The 15,431-nt window shown below is 35.4% G+C and overlaps 1 protein-coding gene across 3 annotated transcripts in view; it reads left to right on the plus strand.

The window, feature by feature from the left end:
- Positions 1-15,431, plus strand: part of LOC140135663 (G-protein coupled receptor 54-like) — a 59,346-nt gene that overhangs the window by 21,859 nt on the left and 22,056 nt on the right. For all 3 annotated transcript variants that reach the window (XM_072157246.1, XM_072157244.1, XM_072157245.1), the window contains exon 2: positions 9,545-9,910. In XM_072157246.1, coding sequence (XP_072013347.1) covers positions 9,575-9,910 — 336 coding nt within the window. In that variant the 5' untranslated portion in view covers positions 9,545-9,574. The remainder of the gene's footprint in view (positions 1-9,544; positions 9,911-15,431) is intronic.

The following is a 15,431-nucleotide window of genomic DNA, read 5'->3' on the forward strand; positions in this document are numbered from 1 at the left end:
AGCATAGCACGCTTTGTTTTGAGACAACCCATTTTTTCTTAGCCTAATAAAGGCATATTGGAAATCTAATTATTATCATAATGATCTCTAATGATAAACGCTTGGATAGATAATAGTAGATTGTAATGTTAATCAAAAGTATGTTGGAGTTGGATCGGCGAGGTGCACTAAATTAACATTTTTCCCTGTGTCCTTTTTCCCTTTTTGGATATGTTGTTCAGGAGGGTGTTTCGAGTCACTAGCAAGCAAAAATACGGGTGTTCCATTTTTGTCTAGGTGCGCCCATTTTGGTACTTAAAATTGTCTCGTCTACCTTGTCAATCAGTAAGTACATAAGTAATATTTAAAAGTAACATGACATTAGGTTTTCCATGATGCAAGATATGCAAGATATGGAGAGCAATGTTGCTGCACATTAACTTTGCACCATGAAATAGTGGGAGAGTATATAAAAAGCAGCATAAAATACCTATTGCAATCATTTCTTTCCAAGTTATTCAGCTGACTGTGCTGATGGTAGCTGTGAAAAAAAACATTTCATTAAATTGTATTGAAAAATTGATAAGATTTAATTCAGCGTGCGGTGCTTTTGTTAAAATTTTACAATTGAAGTAATATCTAAAGAAACATTTCATGCATGAATACATCACAGAGATGGTTATATGTGTCAATTTGGCGTTTTCGATTTCCATTTCGCTGCGACATTGTGGAGAATGATTTATTATTTTTGCGATTGACACGAAAAACCAACATTTGAATTGAAATTAAACTAAATTTAGAATTCATGTCTTACTAGTTGTGGGTTTTTTTATTCTTTTTATCAGTTTTGATTTGATACAAAGGTTGTTGGCAATTTAAAAGAATGTTAAAACGTTGAGCATTATATGGAATAGAGTATGTAAGTGACTGCGTCTAAAAGCTCTATTATATGGAAATTTCTTTGGATATCCGCACGTCTACGGGGATTTCTTTCCACACAGCAAACAGTGTAATCCACAAGATATTATCGAAATTTGACATCCAAAAAAAACCATGGATATGCACAAAGATGTCCTGTAGCATTTCAAAGCGCGAATGGATTAGAGTCAACTATATAATATATAATATATTGAAGCAACTATGCCTTGAAGAAATGTCGTACGTGTACTGTACACCGTAAGTTTATTTGTTTTAGCACAAGCACTTTTAAAAATTAAATTATGAGTTTCTTTCTGTATTGTGTTGCGAGGTTGTTTGGGCGTTCACGCCATGCAGCATTTTAAATCTATAAAAAATACCGTTCATTTGAAATAATAAGTAGCTATGATAAATATTACATCAATTTGAAATAAATTACAACCAAAACTGAACATTTGTTTTTGCGCTATCACCAATAAGCAAAATCATGAGTTCAAGTAAACCAATTCAAACTCTTAACCTCTGCCTACCTACTGAAGCAAACTGTGTAACAAGAAATATATATACGAAAGGAGGGGGTTGCAACCCTCCTATATTTCCCCTATTCATTTCCTTGGGTTGCGGTTGACGGTTGATCAAGTTTTTATATTTTTTTTAAATATCTTTGCCAATCAGTACATAAGTAATATTTAAAAGTAATATGACATTACGTTTCCCTTATATCAATCGATTTATAATAAAATTGAAAGCTTATAACGTATGCGACTTACGTATGCTAGATATGAAGAGCAATGTTGCTGCACATTAACTTTGCATCATGAAATAGCGGAAACGTACATAAAAAGCAGCATAAAATATCTATTGCAATCATTTCTTTCCAAGTTATTCAGCCGAATTTGCTGATAGAAGCCGTAACAAATATTGACTCGTGGCTTTAAGACAATAAAGCCTGTATAAATAATGAGTTGGGTTGAGAGAAAAACCCTGTCATTAAATTGTATTTAAAATTAGTTCAGCGTACAGCGCTTCTGTTGAAATTTAATAAAATGAAGTAATCTCTAAAGAAACATTTCATGCATGAATACATCACAGAGATATGTGTCAATATGGCGTTTTTGATTTCCATTTCGCTGCGACATTATGGAGAATGATTGATTAATGTTGATAATTTTGCGCTTGACACGAATCATCAACATTTGAATTGAAATTAAACTAAATTTAGAATTGATGTCTTACTAGTTGTGGATTTTCTATTTTTTATCAGTTTTGATTTGAGTTGTTTTGTCAATTTGCAACCCTCATACATCTTAAAATTGAAGGCTTATAACGTATGCATAAGTTTATTTATTCCATCATCTTTATTCAAGCAATTTAAACATACAAATTTAGAAGAATAAAGAAACCAACAAACATCCAAGACAACTGGGGCCTTTACTGACCACCAGGCATGGCGTGAACGAAATACAAATTACACATACACAATCATTAAAACACCTAAAAAAGATACAAAAAAATATAAATATATATTTTTTTTAAAAAGGTTAACCAACAAATTAATGACATTGATCATCAGGCGACAGATACGCCACCCTGGTAGGCTATCTGAGGATATTGACATTCCACTCTTTCTCATGTCTTGCCTGGAAGATGGAAAAAGAAGACGTGAGAGCCATTTTGGAGATGTCATTCCTCAGATCTTTGTATTTGATGTGCGACTTGGCTACATGCAGGAGGCGGTTAAGACGAGTCTTGTTCGATTTTGTAATTAGACCTCTTGAACCAACCTCGAATGGAATGTAACTGCAATTGTAGCCAGTGTCAGAAATGTCGCCTACCAGGGAAGCATATCTGTCAACCTTAAGCTTGTGAGACTTATCAATGTTCGTTTCAAAAGGCACGGTGAGTTCTAACAGAATGATTTTTTTCTCCTCCGGAAACGTTAACACAATATCGGGTTTTGAACTGTGGGTATGACGTCAGGGGAACCGTCCCCCTGCAGTAAGGTACCCTTCAATGTCCGCCGTGATGAGAACACGTTTATTGAGAAAAAGTTGGCTGTTCTCCAGAGCGGTAATTATGATGCGGATGATGTTGTTATGACGCCAGAGGTACCGATCAAGCATATGGTTGCAGTTGTTCAAGATATGAAGAAGGGTACCCTTACATGCACAGAGGGGCAGTTCCCGTTCAGTCGTTTCCCCATTTATAGAGATTTGTGAAGGTGGGAAGGCTGTCAATGGCAGCATTGATAGCAAATTTTAGCACGCTCTCCGGAAGACTGTACATAATAGATTTCCAAGTAAGATTTGTATTACATTCGTTTAAAAGTTTAGTATTTAAAATTAATTCAGCGTACAGCGTTACTGTTGAAATTTAATAAATGATGTAATCTCTCAAGAACCCGCCATTTCATGCTTGAATACATCACAGAGATGGTTATAATGTGTCAATTTGATGTTTTAGATTTCCATTTATTTAGACATTTTTGAGATTGACACAAATCACCAACATTTGAATTGAAATTAAACTGAAATTAAAATTGACGCCTTACTAGTTGTATTTTTTTCAATTTTTTGATACAAAGGGGTTGGCAATTTGAAAGAATGTTAAAACGTTGAGCATTATATGGAATACAGCATTGTACAGTATGTAAGTGACTGCGTCTAGCTTATAAACATGATAAAAGCGCCATTATATGGAAATCTCTTTGGGTATCCGCACTGCTACAGGGATTTCCACACAGCAAACAGTGTAATCTGCAAGATATTATCGAAACTTGACATCCAAGAAAGAACACTATTCTGTCGGTCGAACATCCGGGCTATCTCTAGTCTCGGGCCCAAACTGCATGTGGCGCACGGTTTGTTGTGAACAACAGAAACCGGCTGTGAAGGAGGCTACATAGCGATGTTGCTGGAGTGGCATTCAATTTCGGGAAAAAACGACACTCGACCATGGAATTTAATTTTAAGTTTGTTAGTATATAAACGGTAAATCAAGTAAGTTTCTTTCACTCTTAAGACTTAGAAACGGTTGTTTGATTCCACTGACTATTTGCGATCGAAATTTACATAACACCAATGACAGAAATCATCAACAAAAATCGAATCAGGGACTTGTTTTCACTCGTACATCATCAACCGGAAGTGACGTGACACGGACCGACAGAATATTATATGATACATGGATAGCACGAATATAGCATATCCTGTAGCATTTCAAAGCGCGAGTGGGTTTAGGGCCAACTATATAATTGAAGCAACTATGCCTTGAAGGTATAGCGTATGTGTACTGTACGTCATAAGTTTGTTTTAGCACAAGCACTTTAAAATAGTATAAGCAAAATAGCATAAGGAAATTAAAATATGAGTTTCTTTCGGCAAATGTGATGCGAGGTTGTTTGTGCGTTCATATTAGGCATGCCAGGCAGCATTTTTAAATCGATAAAAAAATACCCTTCATTTGAAAAGGCAAGCAGCTATGATCAATTTGAATTTGATGCGAGGTTGTTTGGGCGTTCATACCAGGCAGCATTTTTAAATAGATAAAAAAAAACACCGTTCATTTGAAATGTTAAGCAGCTATGATCAATTTCAATTTGAAATAAAATATAACCAAAAACTGCACATTTGTTTTTTGCGCCATCACCAATAAGCAAAATCATTTGAGTTTTGTTAAACAAACTTAAATTACAGACTTGACATTTAGTATGAAATATTTCTTCACGAAGTGTCAAGACTAATTTGAAAGGAGTCTGCATAAACCTCATGGGTTAAATATTTATTGGGGTGTGTCTGGAGATGGTGTCAAATAATTTTTGATAGAAAATGTGCTTTCCATACGTTTACATTATCGTGCTCATAATGTAGTGCATTTGCCTAAAATGGCGGATTTAGTGAGGCTGAATTTGAGCTTTGTGGGGGACACAATTTCGGACTTCATTGTGCTGTTATTAACAAATTCATTGGTTTTGAGGTGATATTACCTGAACTTTGTCAGCAATTGGCATTTGTCACATCTGAATGCACTTATGTGCGTATAAAATAGATATTGACTCGTAGATTTAAGACAATGAAGCTTGTATAAATAATGTGTTGGTTTGAGAGAAACCCATGTCATTGTATTTAAAAATTGATAAGATTTATTTCAGCGTGAGTGGGTTTAGAGTCAACTATATAATTGAAACAACTATGCCTTGAAGGTATAGCGTATGTGTACTGTTACGTCATAAGTTTGTTTTAGCACAAGCACTTTTAAAAATTAAAATATGAGTTTCTTTCAGCAAATGTGATGCGAGGTTGTTTGGGCGTTCATACCAGGCATGTCAGGCAGCATTTTTAAATCGATAAAAAAATACCGTTCATTTGAAAAGGCAAGCAGCTATGATCAATTTGAATTTGATGCGTGGTTGTTTGGGCGTTCATACCAGGCAGCATTTTTAAATAGATAAAAAAAACACCATTCATTTGAAATGTTAAGCAGCTATGATCAATTTCAATTTGAAGTAAAATATAACCAAAAACTGCACATTTGTTTTTTGCGCCATCACTAATAAGCAAAATCATTTAAATTACAGACTTGACATTTAGTATGGAATATTTCTTCACAAAGTGCCAAGATTGAAAGGGGTCTGCATAAACCTCACGGGTTAAATATTTATTGGGGTGTGTCTGGAGATGGTGTCAAATAACTTTTGATGAAGCTTGTATAAATAATGTGTTGGTTTGAGAGAAACCCATTTCATTGTATTTAAAAATTGATAAGATTTATTTCAGCGTGCAGTGCTTTTGTTAAAATTTAATAATTGAAGTAATTTCTAAAGAAAAATTTCATGCTTGAATACATCACAGAGATGTTATAATGTATCAATTTGGTGTTTTCGGGGCGTTTTCGATTTCCATTTCGCTGCGACATTATGGAGAATGATTGATTGACACAAATCACCAACATTTGATTTGAAATTAAACTAAAATTAAAATTGACGCCACACTATGTACTAGTTGTGAATTTTTTCGTAAGTTTTGATACAAAGGGTGTTGGCAATTTGAAAGAATGTTAAAACGTTGAACATTATATGGAATGCAGGTATTGTACAGTATGCAAGTGACTGTGTCTAGCATATAAAAGCACTGTTATATGAAAATCTATTTGGATATCCGCACTGCTACAGGGATTTCCACACAGCAAACATTGTAATCCGCAAGATATTATCGAAACTCTGCATCTAAGAAAGAACATGGATAATAGATAGCATATCCTCTAGCATTTCAAAGCGCGAGTGGATTTAGAGTCAACTATATAACTGAAGTAACTATACCTTGAAGATATAGCGTATATGTGTACTGTACGTCATAAGTTTATTTGTTTTAGCACAAGCACTTTTAAAAATAAAAATGTGAGTTTTTTTCGGTAAATGTGATGCGAGGTTGTTTGGGCGTTAACGCCATGCGGCATTTTTAAGCTGTGATAAATGTCACGTCAATTTGAAATAAAATATAACCAAAACTGCACTTTTTTGCGCTATCACGTCAAGTTACACAAATTCAAACTATTAACGCTCTGCATATTGAGGCAAACTTTGTAACAAGAAACATACGCGGGAGGGCCGGGCGGGAGGTTTGGGATAGGGTTGCAACCTTCCTATCTTTTCTCTATTTGTTTCATTGGCTGTGGAGCAGGTGATCACTACCTTTCGCCATTCACGTCTGGCTGTATCATATTGTTAGTGTCCCCAGCATGCAGCAGCCTCTGTATGTAGGCCTAAGACAAATAAGATGTTCTTCGTCGACCTTGTTATACCTTTAGCTTTGTAATGATGTGCAGTGCACTGGCATACATTCTACAAGATCTGCGCATACTAGTATGGCCAAGGAAATGTAGCTGTCGCAGCCTCAGACAGTTGATTAGAGGCTCTGTGTTAGTGGTAGCATAAACCTTAGTATTTCTGACATGGTCGATGCGCTTTATGTTTAGCATTATTCTAAATTATTCCATAGCAACTCTTGGCAAAAGCGTTGATCTTCCGCTCCATATCACTTGATATCACAGGTTTACAGCCAAGGTGGTGAAAAGCCTTACTTTTGTTGTAATGGGGATTGTTTGACTCCCCCATAGGTGTTGCAATTTCCAGAATGCAGATCACGCCAACGTTTTTATAGAACCATGTTATTTGAACTTGGGAACATGATTGGTGGGCTCACTATACTTGAAATGGTGGCTGTGAGTTGTAGTTGAAGGTAATATACTAGTCAATATTTGGTACTTTGATGATAAGATCCAGAATATATCTGTTGTACCTGCTGTTCTAGTCAGCTATACATATGTGCCCTAGAAGTATCAGATTCGTACAGGGCGGTGTCACCAACAAAATCAAGATCATTCAGAGCCTCTCCAGGATGTCGTCTGCATGGATTTATGAAGATGTGTAATACCACTCCTGACTCTAGAGTCTAGTCACATCAGTAGCATCTTCATCAAGTGGTCAAGGAGTACAAACGGTGCGTGAAATCCCCTGGTTTTTCCTTAGGATTGGGTCTACGTTGTCTCGAATTCTTGTCAACAGGATTTTGTCGTTGACTTCGGCTGCTACAGACTTGTTAATGGAACAGTCACATTTGTGATCCACTACTTTGGTAGACTTCTCCGTATAGTCCACTTGCCCATTGGTTTTGCAATCAATAAACGGGTAGATTCCATGACCATTTATTGAATACTTATTTGTGATGATTAATTTCAACTGCAAGTGTTCATCATGATTAATAACATAATTTTCATTTATCAAAATCGACTATGGGGGTAAATCGTTGTGAACATTTATATGCACAATATATAAATGATGTCCACCATAACTTCACCACCACATTGGAGTGCATTTGAAGTAATTCCTTAAATATTTTTCCTATATTAAAAGTCATACTGTTGTAATTGCTACCACCCAGCTAACAATTTTTCGTTGTTACAACGTTGTCTAAAAGTTATATAAAGTCGTACAAACGTAATATATGGACGTTGTAAGTACGTAAATCTGTGAACTCGTATTCGTGTCGTGAAAACGTTATTCCCGAACGTTAATGTAACGTCATTATGACATTGCTTCGACGTCAAGTTGTGAACGTCGAAACAACGTCACTATGACGTTATATCAACGTCCGAAAATCACAACACGAATACGAGTTCACAAATTAACGTAATTTCGACGTCCGTAGATTACGTTGTATCGGGGTCAGACCGTGACATTTACACGGCGTTGTAATAACGTACTTTATACGTCGAAACAACGTCATTAATTTGCGTACTAACGACGTCCGTAGATGACGTTGTATCTGGGTCAGTTCATGACTTTTAAACCACGTTTTAACCACGTGCTTTATACGTCGAGACAACGTAATTTTAATGTCTTAAAAGACATTATATTAACATCCGGCAACAATGATGCTCAATCCCAAAAAGGGAGAGCGTCTAAAAATTTTAGAAGTTTAGAACTTCAGGAATAGAAGTCGTTACTTTGAGTTTCACGCCTAAAGGCGATCGTCAAACGACACGATGAGAAAATTTTGGCTGGACAACAAACTCCTTGGAATGGAAGAATTTACATTCCATGGTGTCAATATCTAAACTATTTTTCAGATACGTATTTGTGTAACGTTTTCTGAACGTATTATTCAAACGTTGTCGCCAGGTCTGGTCAAACATTGCATCAACGTCGAAACAACGTCATTACAACGTCATAATGATGTTATATCAACGTCCAAAAATCAACGTCGAAAATAACGTTGTCACTACACGAATACGAGTTCACAGATTTACGTATTTACAACGTAAATGACAACCTAAGTCCAACGTCCGCGAATGTCGTGAAAACGTAGTGTGTCAGCTGGGCAATGTATAACTATGTGTTTCTGTTATCCAGTGATACCAAAATAATTAAAACATTCCCCACGTATAAGATCGCTATCCCTTTACAGTAATTCCACAAGACCAAACTTAAAATCAGACAAGAGGCATGGAAGTATGACAGGTGCATCAGCAGGACAAGGGTTAATGTAACAAGTATGTCACGAAGGACATTAAAATTGTCTGTTTGTTGAGATTATATTCCGTTGATTTAAGCCCGAATCTCTCAAAACAAAGGATGTTTTTGATACCAAATACAAATTGAAGTTAAACAAATTTAAATTGACGCTTCAAATGTAATGTTTTGAGTATTTGATATAAAAATGACATTTAAGATTCGATTTCGCTTAAACCTGAATTTCTCAAAACAAAAGGTGTTTTGATATCTAATATGACACGGTTGCTTAGGGTAGGGAGCAAAATGTTCTTCTTTTACAATGTTTTACAGGACTAAGGGAATTTTTACAATATTATATACATTTGTGTAAAACAGCTTGAAATTTATTAGCGTAAACAATGTGATTTTACAATCAATAGATACGCTGTCTACCGATCATTATTCAAAAGTGCTATAAATAGACAGTCATCAGATGCAGCCTATAGCACTTGATTTACTCAGATGTCTCAAGCATCAGTCATTTTGAAACCATTAACGCAATTGTTTCACACGGAATTATATACTTCAACGCTTGTAGCGTTACCATTGGTTACTCTATCCAATAACAAAACAATGTTTTATTCCAATTTATTCCAGATTTTGGCTGCGTCACCTGCTACTTCACAAATGGGAAATATAATGGCAAATGTGACTAAGCTACCTCATGATTATGAGATCCATACACCACCACCTCTAAAAGAAGTTTTTCATCCGGTTGGTATGTTAGTACTGACAGTAACGATATCCATAATAGCAGCAGTTGGAATAGTTGCTAATTGCGTGGTGATCTTCATAGTTATTCGTTACAAGGATATGCATAAGACTGTTAATTACGCTTTTGCTAATCTGGCCGTCACTGATTTGATGTTATTATTGCTGGATGCAATCCCGACTGCCTTTGATACTGCTGGCCTTAATTTATCAGCCAAATTGGGATGTAACATTGCTTTTTATCTGCAATATGTGAGTATATAAAGTCAATACATAGTTTTTTCTGTACTTGTTTTATATATTGTTGTGTTTCGTTTTTGTTTCAGTTTTATATTGAAATGCATTATTTCTACCAAGTAGTGGTTACGACGTCTATAATTGAAGACCAAATTAAAAAGGCTAGTTTGCGTCTGACGTCAGGGCAAAGCCGCGGCATGATTGGTTACTAACCTGCGCAGTACGGCATGTTTGGTCTGGTTGACAGGACGTCATACGCAAACTAGTCTTTTTAATTCGGTCTTCAATTATATTTGCATTTGTGATTTTTGTCTTCTATATGTTGATATATAAATTCGAAAGCATTTTTTATTGATTCGTTACCTAATGTTTGTATTTCTTTATTGTCGTATCAACCTTTCTGGCTCTATCTCCCTACTTTGCAGTTGCCATTTATATTATATTAATGTACTACATCATGTATTCTGTCAATGATTTTCAAATCACTCATAGCACACAAAAGATGACACGAGTCGGTAGTATTTTGATCAAATCCTTCTTCATTACAAATCTAAGAAGTGGAAAGACAACAATTCGTCGGCCGTATCACACACTGACGTATTTGCAAAAAATGTGAAAAGGACTAAACAGCAATTTTACCGTGCAATGATAAAGTCGCGCAAATACGTCGCACAAATACGTCACTATTTGAAACGGCAAATTCTTCAAATTGCAAGGCGAATCACGAAAATGTTTGCCCATGCAAAAACAAAATATCGTCACTTCTTTTCATAATGTGCTCAAGCTGTATTTATGTTTGCGGCGCATATGTGATGTTGTTACACCTAATGCTTATTTTCGAAAGTAACTTTTGCATAATTAGCATGATTACCGGTACCTTGTCACCTTATTCAATCACATGGTTATTTGTTTCACCACGGGTTTGTCATTAAAAGCAAGCCAAGTGTGAGATTAAATTGTCAAGAAACGAACACGGCCTTGACAACCTCATTCATGCCGTGCTAACGGTGCGAAGTAATCCAGACATCGTGTGATGCTAAGCTGTCGAGCTACACCTTTAAAGAGACACGCAACGATATTCTTTACAACATAATTTATTGTCCTGTAGGCTATACATATGGTATACAGGGTGTCCCAGAAAAAATTACCGAGTGAATAACATTTAACGTAAGTCGAGAAGTAAACATCAGAATTTAAAAAAATTAAAATGTAGCGTTAAGCCTATTTTATTGGTCATCGCGTACGAACATTTCATTTGATTCAGTTGACTGTTTGCGAAGAAATTAACGATTACATAATGCGCACATCAATGCAGTTCATTCCAAGTTTGATCACAGGCGCTTTTTACATACTCGATCACCGCTTCCTAAAGTTTGTGTATCTCGTTAAACATTATCTCGTACCACATTATCTATATATTTTATAATCCGACGGTGTTATGTTATTTATGCTTTCACTAAAGATGAATAACAGTTTGTCAGAGAAAACTTTGATTTCTGCAATTGGAAGCTTTCCAACTTTAATTCTTTAGGTTGTGCAAATATGGTATATTTTAACTTTTCAAAGTTTCCGTGTGATTTTTGATACCATGCATTCAACATTAATGTTGAAGTTTTAAAAGATTTAAACTTTGCATTGCAATTTCTACGAATTATTCCAAAAACTTAAATGTGTGTGAGAAAATTTTAAGCCAGCTGGAATTCTTTTATGCAATAATTCTTTATGCAACATTTATGTCAACATTAACGAAAAACGATATTTACAAGTATCGAGTATCATCTTACATACATGTACAAGTTTTTATTTTCAATATCGTGCAGGTTTTCAAATTTGAACAAAACCTAATTTAAATGTTTTGCAAGAAACAGATTGTTTAAAAAGAATGAAAATGAATTCACAGAACAAAACATGAAGCCCATTGACAGATAACCACTATAGTGCACATTGTGTTGAATAATCTTTCTTTCAAACTTGGAATGAAGTGAATTGACGCATGAGTTATGTAATCGCTCATTTCTTCGCAATCAATCAATCGATTCTAGTCAAATTAACGTATAAGATGCAGAACAAGATGCGCTACACGTTGATGTTTAGATTTTTGGATTTTGATGTCTATTTCTTGACTTACGTCTAAATTTGTTCGCCCGGTAATTTTTTCTGGGACACCCTGTACATGGTATACGTATGAATTTATTACATTATGCCTTGCGTCATTGATTTCAAAACCGTTCGGAGAACGACAACAACATACGTAGACTCTAATTGTTTCAAATTTCAAAAGTAATATATATTTGACCTAAACTTTAGTCAACTGAACTTACTATTTTTGAGAGGGACATTTTCTCGCCCAATCCTGAACACATCATTAGCCCAGTGTGCACCTACTGATCTTCTGGCGGTAAAAGTTCATTGACCTGTGAAACGGATGTTGTTGTATCACCTGTCACATTTGGATAATAAAATCATAGTCAGAGCACTTAATAGACTTGCTCAACGATCGTGTTCGTCAGAATAATTTCACAATCGATGTTTTGAGGAATGAAATAAATAGTTTTTCGGAGGATTTACGTATGGCATTTACCAGCTGTTACCAGCTGTAAGGTGGCCCTTACATCGTATGTGGTACCCCACCCACTGGTTTCGTTATGTTGATGACACTTGGATGAAGTTACGCAAAGATCAACTAGCCCCTTTCTTCGACCATATTAACGACGTCAATGAACATATCAAGATGGCAAGCTTTCCTATACTGTTTGGTTACTATGCAAAGCGACGGCAGCCTAGAAACGTCAAAATACCGTAAGGACACTCACACAGATCAGTGTTGTTTGACGCGCACCACCCATTGATCCATAAACTGGATGTAATGCGCACTTTATTTCAGAGTGAACACAATTCCCTCTAGTGAGGACGCGAAGGAACAGGAACGGGAACATCTACGAAAAGCCTTGAACCTTTGCGGTTATCGTAATCGGACCTTTCAAAAAGCTCTTTCAAACCAAATCAAAATTAGAATATCCTATTTTCAAATTATAGTTTAGTCACAAAAGCTGACATGACATTTGGTTATATCGATCAAATTTTTCTTCACTGGAAATCTATAAAGTGGAACACCATTCACTGCAAATTGCGAATACAGAGTCTATTTATACTTGTGGCACATAAACATGATAAAGAACCTTTCCATCATGCTTGTTTTCAAATTAGGGAAATCACATTTTACACGTTTACCAATTATACACCACTCTTGTTATCTCTGTCAATTACAAGGTTATCTGCTTCATGACTGTTTTGTTATTAAAAGCAAGCCAAATGTACATTATATTGTCAACAAACAAACACAGCCTATCACGGTGCGAATTAATCCTGAGTATTCTAGACACAGTGGTTTGCTAAAAGCTTCAACCTCGCTTTTTGACTTGCAGCGATCAAGAATTGATCAATCAACATAAGTTGGTTTCTGAAGTAGTCTGCTTTTATTTACTTGTCACACGTGACAAGAAACTTAGAAAGCTGTATTTCAATTTCATTATTTTGGGCTCACGGCAATTTTGAGAAACTACATCATAGATATTTTAAACATGGAAACAAACAAGAACAAAACGTGTCCATGGCTACATATCTCTATGTTATTCCCGTGGACATTGTCCACTGGATAATATAAAAAGAAAAATAGGAATGTATTGGATTGTTGTCAAGGTTTTCTTTTAAGCCATAGAAGACCATTTTATAAACATTTTCAAATCTGATTACGCATTTTGGTAAAATATGAAACTCTAATACTGCGAGTTTCAGTTAAAACCAGCAAGCATACATGCATTTGTAACATCAAGGGAATTTCGTGAGCTTTTTCTGCCTCTATCACACTTGGACGTCATTCAGAGTTGCTTGATTTGAGCATTTATTACAAAACATTACATAGTTCTAGACCTTTACTATACCCACAGCTATCCCACTGATATACACATATATGTGTAGCTATTTTTAACTTAGATTTTCTTTTCTTTATCAAAATTGTCATCTTTTTCTGCATTTCGTGGTATGCAAATTGAGGGCGATATTTGCATATACATGTATTTTAAATTTGATTTAGCCTAATATGAGTTATTCCTTTCATTTTATGACAAAAAAAAAGTAATTTCCTTGCTATATGGTATACATTTTTTATGATGTTTTAATGCCATTATACAAGTGTCTACACCTTGTAAATATGCCAACAAGATTTAAGATAAATAGCGCCATCTTTGTTCAACTTTACTTTAAAATGACTACAGTTTTACATGGCATCAAACAATCATGTATTTAACACTTAAGTGCTAAGCAGAGAACAAGAAACTCCATTAACAGTTATTAACAGCAAGTATCACGTCTTATAGTTCAAGTGCGAAACAAATACACGTTTCTTATAACAGTGAATCCGTTTAGAATTCAAATCCATTATGATTCCATTCACAAAGCAAGATAGTATTTGGAAAGTCTTGTGCTGTAATGGTAATGACACTAAACACATTAAGAGGAAAGTTTTGAGCGGAAGCAGATTATCGAGCTACAAACAGCTAAAATAAGGCAATGATTCTACAAATAGTGAATCCAAATCGAATTCCATTGACATGGTAGGTAGTATTTGGACAGTCTTGTAATGTAAAGGGATTTAAACATGGAACAATTATTGAGAGGAGTGCTTCTAAGAACATTCAGAATTTCGAGTTGCTGCTTGACGCTAAAGATACCCATCATTAGCATGATAAAAATGCATTACAATGTTTTTACATAACTCACTTGAGGGAAGTACTCTACCGCGATTATCTGTCCTTGTGGAGTGCAACGTTTTCAACTTTTAGGCAGTTTGTATGCAAATGCTTATCTGCCTCATTCTGTTGTGTGCGATACCTATCAGCCCAAAGTTGCTTTGATTAAATGGTCTGATGCACTCTAAACATCACTGAACAGGCGGAAAGGGTGTGGAGATTCAAGCGATGTAAAATACCCTGTCCCTGACGATCGAGCTACCTTGAACCATTCATAGCCAATTGTATTAGATTCTAAAGGGTAAAAAGCTGTAAACTATTATATTATTCCCCCATAAGAAATGCATTTGATTATTACATTATTCAACTACCGTTCAGAATTAAAGCTTGCATTTATATACATTATTGCCATGCCACTCTGCGTTGCTCAGCATGATACGTTTATGGTTCGGAACCGAATAATGACCGTAATATGGCATTTTGACACAATCCTGGGTTTTCGACATAACCTGATCATACTATCAACTTGTTCAGCCATTTCCAGCAATTGAAAAATTATCTAAGTGGTACTTTTAAAATTTAGTGTGACGGATATTTTATATATAACCGTTAACCTGATATGCTTTTCCATTTTCATTAATTTAATGCTCTTGGGCCACTTGCCTATGTTAAATGCGCTTTAAAATTGATATACAATTTCTTCACTTAATCAGGAAATGATGGAAGTTTGTAACATTGTAGCGAATCATTACAAATTTACCACCTGACTTAAAATTGCGGTATGTAGC

This window comes from Amphiura filiformis, chromosome 16 (genome assembly GCF_039555335.1).
Source record: "Amphiura filiformis chromosome 16, Afil_fr2py, whole genome shotgun sequence".
In the NCBI taxonomy this organism is placed as follows: domain Eukaryota; kingdom Metazoa; phylum Echinodermata; class Ophiuroidea; order Amphilepidida; family Amphiuridae; genus Amphiura; species Amphiura filiformis.